The sequence below is a fragment of the Pholis gunnellus genome (assembly GCF_910591455.1).
Source record: "Pholis gunnellus genome assembly, chromosome: 16".
Lineage (NCBI taxonomy): Eukaryota > Metazoa > Chordata > Actinopteri > Perciformes > Pholidae > Pholis > Pholis gunnellus.
Window position 1 is genome coordinate 9,862,251 of NC_136543.1, and position 17,217 is coordinate 9,879,467.

At 39.9% G+C, this 17,217-nt stretch overlaps 4 protein-coding genes across 4 annotated transcripts in view; all 4 read right to left on the reverse strand.

Annotated features, from left to right (window-relative positions):
* Positions 1-36: 36 nt before the first annotated feature.
* Positions 37-4,392, reverse strand: rrm2b (ribonucleotide reductase M2 b). The gene is made up of 9 exons (XM_079175463.1): positions 4,249-4,392; positions 3,584-3,748; positions 3,186-3,302; positions 2,894-3,027; positions 2,399-2,493; positions 1,867-2,000; positions 1,389-1,493; positions 1,100-1,213; positions 37-903 (listed from the first exon to the last, which is right to left on the reverse strand). Exons 1-9 carry the CDS (start codon positions 4,294-4,296, stop codon positions 751-753), a joined length of 1,065 nt encoding a protein of 354 aa, XP_079031589.1. The 5' UTR covers positions 4,297-4,392; the 3' UTR covers positions 37-750.
* Positions 4,393-4,630: 238 nt separating this feature from the next.
* Positions 4,631-8,227, reverse strand: LOC306708076 (nuclear transport factor 2-like). The gene is made up of 5 exons (XM_079175769.1): positions 8,121-8,227; positions 5,882-6,002; positions 5,436-5,507; positions 5,182-5,280; positions 4,631-4,923 (listed from the first exon to the last, which is right to left on the reverse strand). Exons 2-5 carry the CDS (start codon positions 5,984-5,986, stop codon positions 4,807-4,809), a joined length of 393 nt encoding a protein of 130 aa, XP_079031895.1. The 5' UTR covers positions 5,987-6,002; positions 8,121-8,227; the 3' UTR covers positions 4,631-4,806.
* A 1,718-nt stretch (positions 8,228-9,945) lies between these two features.
* Positions 9,946-13,510, reverse strand: bloc1s4 (biogenesis of lysosomal organelles complex-1, subunit 4, cappuccino). Its single transcript, XM_079175480.1, has 5 exons — positions 13,162-13,510; positions 12,147-12,218; positions 11,929-12,030; positions 11,077-11,211; positions 9,946-10,936 (listed from the first exon to the last, which is right to left on the reverse strand). The coding sequence occupies exons 1-5, from the start codon at positions 13,477-13,479 to the stop codon at positions 10,838-10,840; spliced, it is 726 nt and encodes a 241-aa protein (XP_079031606.1). The 5' UTR covers positions 13,480-13,510; the 3' UTR covers positions 9,946-10,837.
* A 2,018-nt stretch (positions 13,511-15,528) lies between these two features.
* Positions 15,529-17,217, reverse strand: part of pard6gb (par-6 family cell polarity regulator gamma b) — a 28,421-nt gene continuing 26,732 nt past the window's right edge. The window contains exon 3 of the mRNA XM_079176244.1: positions 15,529-17,156. Within this exon, the coding sequence (XP_079032370.1) occupies positions 16,078-17,156 (1,079 nt within the window). The 3' untranslated portion in view covers positions 15,529-16,077. The remainder of the gene's footprint in view (positions 17,157-17,217) is intronic.

Consider the following 17,217-nt stretch of genomic DNA (forward strand, 5'->3'; position numbering starts at 1 on the left):
AAAGTCGACAATATCAGCCAGTTTCGTGGATTAAATCAGACCTAAACCGTGTAATAACACCGTGTGTATAACTGAATTAAGTCACCAACGTTTGTAAATACAAACAATATCTATAACAAGCAATAATTCATCACAAATACTATTTAATTACGGTAAAAACATTTTTAATGTACATAAAAAATGACAAAACAATCCATTGCCAGAGCTGCAGACTTGATAAAATATAGTGTAGATATTAAAGTGGCAATCCTTAAGATTTCAGTCTTGCTTGATTTAAAATTTCTATTTGAGATTTTTCTATTTTTTGTGTGTACAATAAAATTAAACAGAACAGCATTTTTTTTCAATCACCATTGTGTGTATAGCATAGACATTTATTTAAATAAAAAAATCTTTGAGATTGCCACTTTAACCATCTTCAAATACCCAATTAGGTACAGAAGAATCAAGATATTTATATTTAACCAAAACTTGTGTTTTATGTTATTTACATATCTGCATTGTAACAGTAAAAAGAAAAACAGCCATGGGAAGTGGTTGAAGGATCCATTTGTTTCCTCCGTTTCACTTTGCAAACTGGCTGCTAATTAACTCCAGGCTTAATTCTCAATCCCTTTAAAAGCATTAACCTGTCAACCATTCATTTGTCCATTGTAATACTGTGATAGTATTGTAAAGACACTTTTGTCAGTAACTGCTCAAAGTAAATAAATAGATCTAAATATTGTGTAACAGTATGTCGTCTCCATTTCAGAAGTCTGCATCCAGAGTGAATTCACAGTCTTTCATGCTCGACATCACCCCAAATCTCTGATACTCTGCTACTCGTTTCTCAAAGAAGTTGGTTTTCCCCTCGAGTGAAATGGACTCCATGAAGTCAAATGGATTTTCAGCTTGGTATACCTTTGATTAAAGAAGAGAAGAAAAGATTACTTAGATTTCACACTTACAGCAAACAGAAAATACAATTCATTAACAACTATTAATAAAGTGTTTCTTTTGTCAAAAATTATATAAAACATAACAGCTACAGCAGTATAAAGGGGTTCAATGAGTAATGACCATTCTGCTTTCATTATTTCTATTATATGATAATAACCTTTGCCAGTCCGAGGTCAGCGAGAAGCCGGTCGGCTACATACTCGATGTACTGCTTCATCAGACAACAGTTGATTCCGATGAGATCCACTGGCAAGGCCTCTGTCAAAAACTCCTGCAACAACAAACATGACGTGTTTATGAACAGAACTGCTATGAGTTATCAAGATTTTGGTCTTTTGGTCTATTATTGCAATGGGAGTCGATATATACAAAGTAAAATAATAACCATGCAAAAATGTATAATGTGTCGTGTAGAGTTAAGCATATTCAATCCAACATTAGCTCACCTGCTCAATGCTAACAGCTTTGGTGATGATGTCCTTCACCCGGTCCTCTGATGGTTTATTCACCAGGTAGCTGTACAGCAGGCAGGCAAAGTTACAGTGCAGGCCCTAGGAAACACATCAATATATATATATATATATATATATATATATATATATGTCAGGGTTAATACAAAACACAGCCTAACCTCTACACAGGTGTGTCAAACAAAGGTGTCCCAACATAATAGCTACCTTAGTGTTATGCAAGAGCAATGACTTTCAAGATTGATATGGTGTATTATCTAATGTGCTGCAGGATGTCACGGATAACTTAAAGTTCCCCAATGAACTGGCTCTGATTTGTAGCCAGAGATCCAATTTAAGTCCTAATCCCCAGTTTGCACACCACTGTAATTTATTCCAGCTGCAGTCAAAATTGTTGGTCCTTTTGACAGATTAAACTACAGGTGTTTTTTGTTTGTTTGTGAATTCATCTCACCTCGTCCCTGCTAATCAGCTCGTTGGAGTAGGTAAGGCCGGGCATTAATCCTCTCTTCTTGAGCCAATAGATGGCAGCGAATGAGCCAGAGAAGAAGATGCCCTCCACTGCCGCGAAAGCCACAATCCGCTCCCCTGAGGGCAAAAAGTGTCAAAACGACTATTAAGAACAGATAATGGAAGGCTCCTCTGGGTTAGCGTTTCTCATCATCATGTGATTTAAAATATGTTTGGATGTTGCATCTCTGCACACGTTCTTTTGGTTACGATCACTTCAGGTAATTGGCACAGGGGTGTGGTTTCACTTTATGAATCTGCTCACTTAAACGGCGGGATACAGACAAAGATGGTGAGCTAGGCTCCGATATTTTCTGTTGACCGTCTAGTTCAATTAGTGCTTGTAATTCCTTTTGTTTTAAGAATTTACATAAAAACGCATCTGGACTTGGTATGGATTGTGTGAACACAGTTAAGAGCCTACTTAGCCTCTTAACAGGTTTTTCATTTATAGGAGTCGCTAAAATCTTCCTCACCAAATGTGGATTTGCTGTCATTTATCCAGTGGAGGGCCCAGTCTGCTTTTCGTTTCACACAAGGCATCGTCTGAATGGCATTGAATAAATGGTCCCTGAAACACATAATTAATACAAAATGACCTTCTTTAGCTATAGACATTTAGCACCAGCATAACAAATACAGTTGTCTAACTAGGAAAAGACTGTTGCCTTTTTTGTTTTTTTTGAGACCACACAGTGAATTGAATTTGAACGTGTAAAACAAAATGCATATTGTAAAACAATAAAAGATGGAGTTAAAATACTTTTTATGAATAGCCTGTTGATGAAATTGTTGCCTTCCTCGTCTGTAGGTACATTGAATTTTCATCAAATTAGATATATAGGGAGAACTTGTCAGAGTATGGTTCTGCACTTGCTCTAAAGGCACCGAGGGACACAATCTTTACCATCTAACCAGTGCCACTGAGCATCAGAAATGAGGACTTGACCGAAGAGAGAAGAAAAACTAACCTCTCTTTCAGTTCCCTGATATAAGTGTTGATGAGCATGCTGTACATCTCTGAATGAACAGTTTCTATGAGGATCTGAAAGCTGTAGAACGAGCGAGCTTCAGGGACCTGGACCTCCTGGTAGAACCTCTGCACCTGTCAGATGAGACGGAAACATCAGTACAAAAGTACCCCGGCACATTATTCTATTATAAACTATCATCTGATCTCAATCCATTAGTGGCCGAGTTCCTTCTCTTTTATTGCACACAATCTCCAAAAAACATCTGTTACAGCCGAGTGAAATCTCTCACCAGGTTCTCATTGACGATGCCGTCACTTGCAGCAAAGAAGGCCAGGACATGGGAGATGAAGTGTTTCTCCTCAGGTTTCAAACGATCCCAGTGTGGCAAGTCTTTGGACAGATCAACCTGAAAGACAACATCAACAGTGCACCGGTCTGTCTCATAGATTGTTCAGGTTGGTGAGGTGGATGACTCCGTGTTTCTTTTAGTTTTGTTGGTGTTTTTGTGGAGGGCATACTCTTATTTTGTTACTTCATTAGTATTTATTCGACCTCAAATAGAATGAAACTGTTAAGTGTTTTTGTGTTCTCATCGTGGTACATTTGGGCAGTACAACTTCCCCTTTAAACTAACTGAATAAACACTAAAATAACCATATTTCCTGGTGCAGAACAGCTGGTACCCACCTCCTCCACCGTCCAGAACGAGGCCTGTGCCTGCTTGTACATCTTCCAGATCTCGGGGTACTGGATGGGGAACACGACGAACCGTCTGGGGTTCTCTCGGAGCAGAGGTTCCTCCTCTTTCTCGGAGACATTTGGGCATTCTGGGTCTTTATCTTTGAAGCCATTCTACAAAGAGCCACGACACAGTATACGTACACATCATTTCACACATTATTGGTACTTTATCGTGTGTCTCAACGGACTTTTTCCTTCAAATTGTATTAAAATCTAAAAGTAAACATCCAAAACAAGGGACATGCCGAATATAAGTTCGTTTTTATTTATTTAGAGAAGTAATTATAATTGCTAGCGTTTCTATTTCGTCACTTTATATCAACTGCTTAACCCAATTTAACATGTTTATTTTGTATTTTATTTTCTCAACTGCATCCGCCAACGTCGTCACTGACAGTTAGGCTAGCTAGCTTAACGTCACATGCGCATACAAGGCCACATTTAACAACAGCTCAAATGTTTGTTATTTATCTGTACCAACTTGAAACGCATGTAACGTTTAGTTAGTTAAGTCTTTACCTCAAAGCTAACACGCCTCCATGTAAGTTAACTCGTTATCTAGCGTTACGTATCCTCTACCACAGTCACGTTAGTGTATTGAAACAGCTTACCGACTCTTGAAGGTTATCAGATCGTAAATCTAAATTCATCACGTCCATTTCCCGGGGAGAAGTCTCAGGAAGTCTCGGTGTTGAGAATTCGTTTTTTCCAGCTTGTAGTCTGTCTCATGTCATTGTGTGCGTGTGTGTGTAGCGGTAGCTTTGTTGGTTAAACCCTTTAAACCACACAGAGGTGCAGCGCCTCTAGTGCTCATACACTAGGCCTGCTATATTAAAAAAACCTCACAATCTCACGTTACATAGTCAAATGGTAGAAGTCCCCCTCATGACTAAACTAGACTCTGCTGACACCCACTCACTACCCTTCATCATACTGCAGTCTTTGTCATGGACACAATGAGTAAAACAAGAAAATACAGCCAGATGTTCAGACAGAAACTCTTTTATTCTTTATCAGGAATGCAATTTGACATTTAATACAATTAGCATGCTTATTGTAAACACGGAGGGACTATTGCATATAATCCCTTGTATTTTCAATGACAGTTTAACCATTGTATGAATTCTGTGCCGGATTTCTATGAGTGTTAACCAATAAAAATCAGATTGCTACGTTGGTATGTTGTGTATCCCCAACCGGAACACATCATTTGTGCAGACCCATGTGGGCGGCATGCTCTTCAGCATAAACACCTGATGAAAGGCCAGTGGTGGATCATCATCTACCTGTTGCAGAGAAAGCATCCGTTAGCACAATGATTACTTAAGTTGTGATGCAAGCTAAAGCAGAAATGTACTATTCATACATCACACAGGGTGTATTTAAAAATGTTTTGTTATCATACATGTAATATTCAAAGTAAAAATGTTTTGAGACAATTAGCAAGGACAGCCCGTTGATAACCAGCTAAGCAGTTACCCTCAATGAAGCCAGGTAACCCAAAGAGAGCCAGACTGAGTTTGTGCTAAAATGTTCCAGCTTACCTTCAACTGTCCAAACACCATGATGAAGATAGAACTGTCTATAGTGGGTTGGAAGTCTTGTTCTGTGATAATGTGCTTAATAGACTTAAATGGCAAACTCTGTGGATTGGAAACAACAGCATTTATTAATAAAATGTACCATAAAACACACACGGCTCTGCTACTTTATTCTGTTACTACTAACCTGTAGTACTTTAAAAACAAATATATTGTGGATTGTGATAAATATAAACAGAGTAAGAAGAGATACTTACTGCTAATTTGCCAGAAATGGCTTCTTTCCCCGGAAAAACGGAACCCTCCCACGTCAAACAGGCATCAGCACTCTAAGAAGAAAAAAGCATGTTAACATTAAGTACATGAAAAGCAATGTAGAGCGGACGCTCACATCCAAAAAAACACTGAAGGCACGTGACCAAAAACAAGACGGCAATGTTGATAGAAATAAAAAAGGTCCACACACTGTGGCTCCCTGACGTGCAACATATCAGTACATCCACGAGTGAGGTTTCAAGCTAATGCAGTCCTTTATTTACATTAAACACATGCACACAAATAAAAAAATATATACATATATATTTTTACCATGAATGTTGTTTTTACAACTGTGGTTATCAAGTGTGATGACATTTGGTTTGTTAGTGTTGACACCACGTGTATATCAAAACAGGCAACCATTAAATGGACACTAAAAACTTACATATAGGTTTCCCAGAGTTGTCCTGTTGGTATTGTCAAACTGGTTGTAATATTCTTGGACAAAGCTCTCTCCAATCTTTTGCCATATTTCTTTCTCGCAGGCCATCTGTGAAGCTTTGGATCTGTAAAAAAGAGAAGAGTCTCGTCAAAGTTGCAGTAGGCTGCAGACTATTCACTGAACTCATGTAGACACAACATCGGGGAAAGAAGCTTAGAGATCGGATTAATTATTATTATTATGATTAATTTGTGGGGAGCAGACCGTGAGACGATCATCAAGATAAGAGATCAACTCGTGTAAAAGCACCGCCTACTGACCAATCAAAGCTCGGTACGTGGATCGTTATTACTTAAGGCATGTATGGCAATTTTTTTGCCATATTCTTTCAGCTGCAACCCCGGCGGTGTGAAACAGACTTTGGGAGGTAGGAAACTTCATTCATAACATTGACATTCAAACTTGATAAAGATTAGGCTACACCAACAGTATTATACTATTTGTAGACATGTAATTATAGTATGATCAACCTGTGCCCCAGATGGGACGGTGATATTATAAGCCTATTAATTTACGCATTCACAGTCTGCAATCTTTTTGTCAGCCATTCTGTATTTATTTATCAGTTTAAACTGAGTTTAACTTCATAGTATTTGTCTGATACTAGCGTTCCCTAGTTGGTAAAATATGTCACTCTGCTGTTTGCATTCCTCCTGAGTTCAAAAAAGAATGCACAACTGTTTTTGTTTTGTTTTCCATGTGTAGCAAATGGGCTGCAACTGTATTTTGTGTGCAACCCTGTGTTGCATAAGGAAAAGAGTTATCCTAGTTACACATTCATGGCATCGCTGACGATAGAGCAAAGCTCAGACTAAAGTCTTGGCCCAATTTGATAGGATGTATTCATAAAAGAGAGCCAGGAAAAAGCTATTCTGCTGCAGGTTAATGAGAATCCACCAAACCTCAGAGTCTCACGTGACCCTACATTTAGCACTCTACGACTGTATGTAAGACCAACAACTCAATGTGAATTTCGGTACAATTACTTTCAATTGCGTTGAATAGACATCAGAAAATTAATACAAAACTGTGGGATGATGAGAAACACTAAGAGATTTGGACAGAGGTGGTGATGGTGGTCCCAGGACTTGAGAATAGGCTCGTTAGAGTTGCTCTCCACTGACTGCATGACCCAATGCATGATGGGAAACGCTTGGCTGTCTCCGGATCAAAGAGCTGGTTGGCTCTTAGATTTGACAACAAACACCACGTTTTGTAGAAAATCCTAATTTACTGTATAATTGTAATATTTAATGCTCGATTGTTGGCTATTAGTCGCTTGTTATACGACGAAGGTTTAATCTAAAAACATATATTGTGTGATGGATAATAATAAAGCTTATTTATAAAACATATCAGAACGAGCGACAAAGTGTTTCACAGGCAGACATAAAAAGAACAAAAGATAACATACAATACACGCACATTTTCACATAAATATACATTTACAAACACACATGAATAAATCCAAACGAAGTCTGCAAACTACAAGTAGCCTACAGATCTAACAGGAAGTATCCGTTTCTGTGACTTCCTGTTTATTCTTTGAAGGCTGAAAACTGTCCGACTTGACAGCAGTTTCAACGCCCCCTGCTGCCGCCTCCTGCTCTCGTCTACTTCACAGGCGAGGCGCTGTTCATCGCGAGCGAACCTATAGTTAGTCAGATCAAACCTCAACTTGAACAAAAAGTGGTTTGACATATAAGTTAGTTACATTTATATGAGCCGTCCTTCCTGCTGAGGGATATAGCTGCGAATAAACATCAGGAGAAACGTTTGACCTTCTTTAACATTTATTTCTTCATCGGTTGCAACGATACAACAGATTTAAACTGGTCAGAACATCTCGAGGTTACGGAAGTAAACATTTGGCCAAAGTCACGTCCATTTTAATATCAACAGGGCGCTCGATAAAGATTAGAAACAGATTCGGGTGCATCAAAAATTAACGTACTACCGAGATAGCCTGGGCCTTTAGGGGTTTAGCTTCTACAGCCACTGTCAAACTAAAAACTAACCCCCAAAACGTGTCCACTGTTGAGCATGGCGAAGCGTTACAAATACATCATTGCTAACGTTAGCGCACAGATCTGCTATTCTATCTTCGTTGTACTCGTCTTAACAAAAACATGTTATCAGAACTTGTTGTCGGGAAGCTTTACTTAAACAGTATTTTTTTTACCGTGTCCGTAAGTTTCAGTTTACTTTTTCAATCCGCTGCATGAAGATGGATCCAATCGAGGCTGCTGGAGTTCCCGCTTCCTCTCATTGTTTTCAGCTTATTGGCGGACTACAAACCAACGTTTAAACTGCATGGCGCCACCTAGTGTACCGGGGTGTGTAGCATCAGGACTTTATGACAAGTGTTAAAATAAAATAAGATAATCCTTTATTAGTCCCGCAGCGGGTAAATGTACAGGAATACAGCAGCATACAGTGTAGTACAAACAAGAGGCATAGTGAAAAAAACAATATCAAAAGTAAGTATTATAAATAAAACAGTAAAGTAAAAAATTAAAAGATCCACAATAACTAAAATATTATATATACCGATAGAATAATTGTTTGTATTGCACAATATTATTGTGTTATTTAAACACAATAATATTATTATAAATTAAATAAATTAAAAGAAAAAAAAGACTTCATACAGAAGTTATATTTTGGATATTAAACCCGTTCCATTCAAAACATTTAAATAAAACCCTTTTAACCTGAACTTGTTTGTCTCCTGTCTCTAACAGTCCTTTGATGCTCTTCCTAAAGCGACCACACTGCCCTTCAGTCTTTCTCTTTCCAACACCTTCTTTTCTACATTTACTTCCATCACTTCTGACTGACGTCTGAATTTTGTTCTAATTTCTACCCTTATTGTCAGTATTCCAAATTTCCTGCCAAGATGTCATTATTCTGTGCTGTATTACTAATTTTGCTTCTGACTTCCCAAAACAAATTTCTACAATATCATTTTTGTTTAATGCGCTTTTGGCAAGTTGCTCTGCAACATCACTTCCCTCTATTCCAACATGAGCCGGTACCCAACAGAAATGCACATCTATTCCTAAATGATGGAAGTTCAGACATATAAACTTCAGTTAAAAGATCCTCTCGTACGGTTTCCCCGGATTGTAAACTTTGTATTGCAGCTACTTTCATTGGTTTAACCTCCTCCACCCACTGAAGACTGAGGATCACTGCTTAGTTCTGCTGTGTACACTAATTATTTTAACAATTCCTTTGTTGAACTCTGGAATGTATGTACTCCAATCCATCTGTAAAAATATTTAGATAACTACAATAGCTTTTCTTCAGGTAATCTTGAACCAAGTATTCGATGTGAACATTCCACTCAGTCCATTCTCTTCTCTCTTCTAATATCTGTAGATTTACCTTGGGTTGTGCTGCTGGACTATGTCGTATAATATCTCATTTGAAATGTTTCCCATCCAAAGCTTTTACCAGAGAATGTCGAGTACTCCCAACAATTGTACAGGACAGTCGGTGCTTTATTTACGTTAAGTCTTAGTTCTCCTCAGATGTAATGCCAGTTATCTGGATTCCACCAGCAATGCATTGATGGGTGTGGTTTTGACTGCTCCCAAACTGAGTCTTATGGCTCTGTATTGTAGTCTCTCATGTTACGAGATTACTTTTTGCTGCTGCTTCGTACACCAAGCAACCATAATCCATAGTTCTCATCAAAGCCCTGAATAAATATAGTAATGCTTCTTTGTCAGCTCCCCATTCCCGCTTCCTCGGAGATATGACGTCGATTACAGCTGACCAATGAAGGCCAAGTCTAATGTATATTGTTGGTCTGTAAGGAGCTTTTTCTCACCTATTTGTCCCATCTCCAACAAGCTCAACGCCCTGAGCCTGATATGGATGGTTGGATGTTAGGGCCGTCAATCCCAGGAAAGGAGGCGGGATCTGTATGCAGCCTAAAAGCAAATCTGCCTGAAAAACTGAACTCGGGGCTCAAAGAATCAAACCATTTGAACTTGTCTCAAATTAGTCTTTAATGGTTATTAAAAAACACATACCAAATTTAACCTGTAAATGAAACATCTTTATTCCTAACTATTTTGGCAAATAAAGAATCAAATAACAACTCATAGGCATCGTCTCCCATGAACCAGATCCAAGCAACCTCCAGTTATTGTTACAAAACTCCATCACGGCTCCAAGCCTGGCCCAAACTTTCATCATGAACTATAACACTAACAACTCAACTATAGTGTGCTTTTATTGAAAAGGTGCAATCAAATATGTAGCCCCATGTCAATGAGGCAGCTGTCATCCATAGCCAGTAACTCAGGCTAGCAACAAAGCAAATATTTTGAAAATGGAAGACATTATATGCTGAACTGGATGAGAACCATATTGCTCGGGGAGAGAGATGAGACATTAGAAATACAGATTAATTAATTAATTAACAGCGTGCACGTTTTTACAAACACCAGTAACAGGAATGTAATTTATAAAAAAAACAAAGCTGGGTTAATTCTTAATGCAATACATCTTAAGATCTTCACAAATCATTCTGTTGTACCTTGTTTACGGCGTCATATTGGCAAGTGGGATGACTTTGTCCTCCTGGCTTGTCACAAATCGGACATCTGACATTGTTGACAGAGATAGGACCCATTTAGGCACTTTTAAAAATCATTTTGCTACAGTTCAGTGCTCTTACTGCCAGGAAAATGACACTCAAAAAAATGTAGTCTTCCCACACTCCACTTCCAGCGACTTGTTCAGAAAAGGCTGCTATTGCTTCGTTTGAGGCCGCTGCACCAATAGATCCTCTTGCAATGGATGGCAGTACAAGTTGTCTCTACAGTCTCACCCCAACAGGCCTCTGAGGTTAGAACCACGTGATGTGTTGAACGTTTTAGCGTGTCACTGCTCCGGCTGGGATGTGAAATAATCGTCCGTCTGGAACACGCTGGGGATCTCTTGACGCTGATGTGGCGCTGGTCTCCTTGGGCTGGCCGGTTTCTGTGAGTGACGAGACAAGAAATGAATCCTAATTATCCAATAGCACTGCCTGGAGTAGATTTTAAATGTTTATTGGAAAAGGGTCTCTGTTTCACACCATGTTCCACTGGTTATTTCAACTACATGGAAGGCGCGCTCACGTTTAAGAAGCCCGGTACACTCATTGTGCGGAGGATCTTCTTGAAAGCACCTGGAAGTGTTCCTAGGTCTCCCTCTGCCTGCGTGACCTGCTCCTCCATTGCATTGACGTTGGCCCCCACCATCTTCACAAAGGCCTGCAGCCACACCACAATAATATTAATATATCAACAACCTGATCAAACGGAGATTATGTGCAGCATTATTCGTGATAAAAACTGCATTGAAGACAATTCAACATCACACCGACATAAAACTAATAGTTCCACAAGCCCATGCAGGCTTTTTAATCAATTTTTCACAATCTCAAAAAAGTTTAACTTTAATTTGATCTTTTTTTTTTTAATAGTAGGGCAGATTAGTAAACTCGTAAAATACATTTGAAATAATTGAATTTAAAAAAGAATAAGGAGAATCCAATATTAAAAATAATAATACAATAAATTGATGAATGGACAAGTTACAACCCTGTATGTATGAGAACAATAGCTTTCATCATAACTTACAATTACTATGTTTTGGATTGTAACCTCATTAGTTCCTCAGTGGGTATGAAACATTAGGATTTGAGAACAGGAACATACTGCACTTCCATTACTGGAAGAGGAAATGTTCAGCTAATGAAGATGATCTCATTCATAATATCCGTTTCTATTTTTCTCAGTCAATTATCACTAAAACACAAATCCTGTTTACATTAAGTTACATCATAGGTTTCACGGTTCATTCATTGCAGAATCCTTGATCTAGTGTGCATTACAAAAACACCAAACTAAATGTTTTTGTAGTATTATTCAAGTAGCATTATTGACCTTATTATTGTTCAATCTTGCCAAATGAAAAGCATCACTTACCTCTAACTTATCAATTCTTCTGTATATTTGTCTCATTTCATCCGACTTCTGCTGGATTTGAGGTAGGTTTTCATTCACTATCTGGGAGGTGTCATTACGGATCTAACGGGGAAAAAAAACACAAAAGGACGTGAGAGACAAATATGCATAATATTAAACAAAAATGAGATACAGTGCATTCATAAGATTTAACAGTGTCACAGTCTGACTTGGCTTACCATATCCAGCATTCCAACAAACTCATCTACTCTCGTCAGCATTTCTTCCAAGCTCTTGTCCAAGCACAGTATCTAGAGGAGAAATCATTCAAAAGAAAAGTCACGAAAACTATGTAGAAACCACAGCTGCTGAAAATACACAAAATGAACTGAGCCAGCTTTGGACTTATGTGACAGTTTCTGTGCACCGTAACACCAGAATCCAGCTGGAATTCAATAAAAAGCCTTTAAATTGAGACCACAGGGCCAAAACAAGGTATCACGCATTTCCAGTTATTGACAACTCAAGAGTGACAGCAATGTGGTCAGTCTACAAAAACGAGACAACTGTCTCCTTAAGCTGAAGACATGCATCGTTATCAACCCACAGTCAGTTTGGCAATTTATGTTCATCCTAATTAGTTTTATTTGAACGTCACATGACTTGGACTCAAGTAAGTCGGTCTTGAGTCGTGACTCCAATTTCTCGTGACTTCGCTTTTGACTTTTGACTTGTAAGTCCTTAAACAAAGTGTATCAAATCAGCTTTTTCCTAAAAAAACTGATTTACTTTTAAATCAGTCTGACAGCATCCAATCACACCGTGTTACCTGGAGGAAATCATGATAGCACATATTATTACATTTACACGGGAAGACTTTGCTGTGCATTCAACCAAGAAAGGGAGGGAAATATCCATCTGAGTGAGATAACACGATGACATCATCTGGGTTACTTATTTGTATTCATTGACATAGTCGAGCTCTCTCTAGTTTCACAGACTGAGTAGTACTGAACTTCACAGTTTTGACTACAGACTTAACCTAACACTTATTTGAGAGACACTGACTCTGTCCCATCTCTGTCATGAAGTCTCCACATCCCAGAAACCAATCATGTTCAGTCGTTGGTCCATACCTGCACCGCTAGTTACCTGAAGCAATCAATTACCCAAGTATACACACTGCAGTGATACAAGCGTGTGCAACGTTGACGTTCCTTCGTAAACAAGAAGCTAAACCATGTGCACACATACCTCTTCTCCAGCCGTCGCCTTGATGTACGAGGAGTAGCTGAGGGCGGTGTGTCTCAGGACCTCGTCGTCCTGCTCCGGGTACTGCTGATCAGGTGTCCCGAGTTCCGCTGCCTCGCTGAGACTCGGGCTTTGAGGAATAACGTCGGCGGCTGCGCCAAAGCTGGGGCTCTGCGACACGGTGCCGCTGCTGAGGATTTCGCTCACCATGGACAAGCTGCTCGCACTTTGCGACACGATGCCGCTGTCCCGACTTATCTCAGCGCTGGACTCCTCCAGGGGAGACAGAAGGCCCACCCTGTCGACCCGATGATGGTCCATATCGCCTCGTCTTTCTGATCAACTGCCGTGTTTTGCCCTGTCAACTGACTGGATCACGTGTGTTGCTCGGCCGATGGTGACTCGTAAGGGTCAAAACAGTGCAGCGCGAACAAAGCAGAGGCAAACTTTTACTCTTGGTCCCGATTTCATATAAATATTCGATACGTGCATTGATTGAAGTCAAAGCAAATACAAAGCACAAACCCTAAAGCAAATTACACACAGAACGATAATCATTAACACTGTGGTATTCATCTGCAGTTGGGATGTGTTATTTAAAAAAAATGGTTTGAAGCAAAGTCTTGATCTGAAAAAAATGGTCATATCAATGATAAAATGCAGATGTCAGTATTTTGTGACACTGATTTTCATTGCCTGTATTGTACATTTCATGACATGTTATGTTGCAGTCTCGGCCAGCAGATGGCAGTCAGAATTACTGCATTGAAATGTACTATTATGCAGAGACATTAACTATGCCATTGGTTATAAGAAAGTTTGTCTCACCTGTCAACATACTAATTAGCAAATATAATTGATCCGTTTATTTGGAAAGAAGATGCAGCAATGAAACCCCCCTCAAAATAAAATACACATTTGAACCCATTTGAGTATTTTGTGCACATCAAATTTGGAATTTCCTTATTTTTGATGTTCTTTTAAAATGTAATCTTTAACAGGACTTTGTCAGCTTTAATCATTCTACACTTGATAACCAAATTGCCAGCTGACCATCTGTGTCACATGTGAGCACAGCATAGTTATTCTTTCACTCATCAGTGCTAAAACTATTTCAATCGACAAGGACCTACTGCATGTGCATGTCTTCTGCTATTTACTTTTTTACTTTATATGTAGGTTTCCCATGATTTAAAGTTGCTGTTAAAGACACCGATAGCAAAGACTGACAGTGTGACATCCGGGATTTGTGGTCAACCAATACACTGAAATCGGCTGCTGATTGGTGTTGCAGATACAGCCAAAGCTGACCAGTTGGTGTCAATGATCTGTTAGCTGTTTGAGCAGTGAGGCATCTTAAGTAAACGCAGCAGACAAACATTCATTAGCAGAGAGGTGAAAGGCGTTTGCTGCTGCTGGCAGGCTTCTGCCCAAGGACAAAGCTACTGCATGTCCATGTTCAATAGCTGGGATTACGATTAAGACCGTCTTTGTCTGAATAAAGGAAGTCAATCTTCTGATATTATAGAGCACATTATTTTGTGACGTAACTTGACCTATGTATCCTACCCAACCTGACTACTGCCTTCAACAAGCAAGAACTTGCAACAAACTGCAGATTTACATTACAGGAATAAGGAATGAAAAGTGCTCTAAAGTTCAACTTTAAATAGTCATATTATCAATAATCAGTGTAGTTTGTTGTAGTCACTGAAATGAAAATATCTTTACACGTTTACTGTAGAACGGGGATAACACTACTAGTAATTTCCAGAAAGTCACACCCCTTTACGACATCTTTTGTGGTTATGCATTCCTCGTATACAGACGCTGCTGTCATAATGATTTGCTTTGTTGACTGTCAGCTGTGAGTCTGGAGAAAAGCCTCCGACTATAGTTTCTGAGGGGCTTATACAACACAGAACTTGACGTTTTGTGTTGTTTTGATGCTAAAACCCTGTCAAGCTGGAAATATTTCAGGATGCAACTTTGTCTTTGTATTCCCTGTAAACCTGCATCTCCTGTATGTTTAGTAGACAAAGCGTTTCTTTGCCACAAATGTTTGATGAAACAATTCAAAATATAGTGAATTTATGCACCCACAACTAAGTGACAAAGTGAGGATAATAAGGATGGTGTTAATCGAAGACTAATTGAATCACAGAAACTTTCATGTCTTAAACTTTAAACCTTTTAAACTTTGTTTTTTCTTTCATTATATATCACTGAATCTGTTCAGTCTTCAAAAGCTAAGAGAAAATTGTAGTTTTAACGGTAAAAGAAACCACTACAGCTCTAGCACTGGACCTTCAAAATTAAACCATTATCCATAAATGTAACTGCTGAACCAAACATCACATTTCTAGCTCGCAGACTTAGAATAATTTATTGGAACAGATACAAGGATTTGATCACATTCATCAATGCATAAAAGAACTATTAAAAAAAAAAAAGAAATCATACTCTAAACAGCATTTATCAGAATATAAGAAATATAGATTTACTCTTTAAAAACATCCATAAGCCACCCCAAGTTGGTCCCAGTAATAAGAATGAAAAGGATCTTAATAAAAGTGGTCACTAACAAAAGATATTAGGCTGTAGGCACATTCAGAATTCTACTATACAGTGGACTTGCCTAAAAACAGTTATTTGTTCCGATGCTTACGACATACATACGTACAAATCTTTTGATGTAAGACAAAGACAACCTTAAAAAATACAGGAAATATATACAATACATTTTCCTTGTTTCCTGGCTTGTAACTTCCAATTATCAATGATCTCATAAAAACAAACAGAAGTCACAAAATGAGTATCTGACAAAACCCACTAAAGCTCATATTTATCCGGCCTGGTATTCCAGTTTAAGTCTCTGAGCAGTTGGGAAGTTTCTGTCTCTGTGTGTGTTTATAAGTATTATAGGGTAATGACGGTGCCGTCCTCCTCCACCCCTCCCCTGGGCAGCGCGAGGCTGTGTCGTGGGTCTGTTTTCAGGGAGCTGAGGATTTTGTGCAGGCTGCCGTTGCTGTGGCGGAGGGCTGGGTTGCTGCTGTGATGCGGAGGCTGTACTTGGTGATGGCGGTGCTGGGACTGCTGGTGCGGGTTGTGCTGAAGGTTCAGGTCTCTGTGGAGCTGGTAGCTGAGGCTGCTGTGGTGATGGTGGTGGTGGTAGGACCCTCCGTTGAGGCTCGGCTGGGAGTGAAAGGAGGCAGTGGAGACCACCGATAAAGGACGTGTGGGCGGGCTTGGAGGTGCCGCTGGGCCTGAAGCTGTCGTCGGTGTCTGTTGGTGCGTGCGAGACGCACTGGATGCCAGGGAAGCGTTGGACCTCTGAGACGGCCGCTTGAGGCTGCTCTCAATGACAATATCGGTCTCTTCGTCACTCTCCAGTTCGTCTTGGTAACCATGTGCTACAGAGGACATCGCCCCCACAGACGCCACTGACAAACTCGGGTAACCAGTCGATCCGCTGCTGTCAGACGACTGGCCTGAACTCCCCGAGATCCTGCTGCTGCGGACCACATTGTTGCGCTGGTTCACCGGCTTGACCGTCACAATCAGGTTGTGGCTGTTGGCAATCATCATATCCGTTACCTGATCTAAGGACTTCCCGGTCACTTCAATGCCGTTAACCTCCAGCACCTCGTCGTTAACCGCCAGCAGCCCGGTGCTCTCAGCCAACCCTCCAGGCACCATGCGAGATATGAAGATGCCGGGGACTTTCTCGAGGCCGTGCGGGGTCACGCGCACGCTGGTTCCGTCTCGGATGTAAAAGCCCAGGGGTTTGTCCGAGCCGTGACGATACAGTCGGACACGGCGGTGAGACTCAGGTAGGATGTCCACATCAATGATGGAGGAGACGGGCCGGAAGTCCTGCGGCATGCCGATGCGGATGTGTGGCCGCTTGCGGTTGATGTCATTATTGCGCAGTGCGACAACCGCCTTCTTCCTACGAGTTATCGTGTTGGTGCCGTAGTTGGCATAGTCGACCTCTTCTGTAAAAAAAGGGCGACAGAGAAACAAAAAGTGTAAGAAATTAGGTTTCATCATATGCAG

Bases quoted from the DNA above. Each gene is read 5' to 3' on its own strand.
- rrm2b (XM_079175463.1), bottom strand. From the start codon at position 4,296: ATGGACGTGATGAATTTAGATTTACGATCTGATAACCTTCAAGAGTCG. The intron at 3,028-3,185 runs GTGAGAGATTTC...CTCATCTGACAG, and splicing joins GCATCGTCAATGAGAACCTG to GTGCAGAGGTTCTACCAGGA. The intron at 904-1,099 runs GTTATTATCATA...CTTTAATCAAAG, and splicing joins CTGACCTCGGACTGGCAAAG to GTATACCAAGCTGAAAATCC.
- LOC306708076 (XM_079175769.1), bottom strand. From the start codon at position 5,986: ATGGCCTGCGAGAAAGAAATATGGCAAAAGATTGGAGAGAGCTTTGTC. The intron at 5,508-5,881 runs GTAAGTTTTTAG...TTTTCTTCTTAG, and splicing joins CAACTCTGGGAAACCTATAT to AGTGCTGATGCCTGTTTGAC. The intron at 5,281-5,435 runs GTAAGTATCTCT...TCCAATCCACAG, and splicing joins CCATTTCTGGCAAATTAGCA to AGTTTGCCATTTAAGTCTAT.
- bloc1s4 (XM_079175480.1), bottom strand. From the start codon at position 13,479: ATGGACCATCATCGGGTCGACAGGGTGGGCCTTCTGTCTCCCCTGGAG. The intron at 12,031-12,146 runs GTAAGCCAAGTC...TTTCCCCGTTAG, and splicing joins TTGTTGGAATGCTGGATATG to ATCCGTAATGACACCTCCCA. The intron at 10,937-11,076 runs GTGAGCGCGCCT...CGTCACTCACAG, and splicing joins GTGTACCGGGCTTCTTAAAC to AAACCGGCCAGCCCAAGGAG.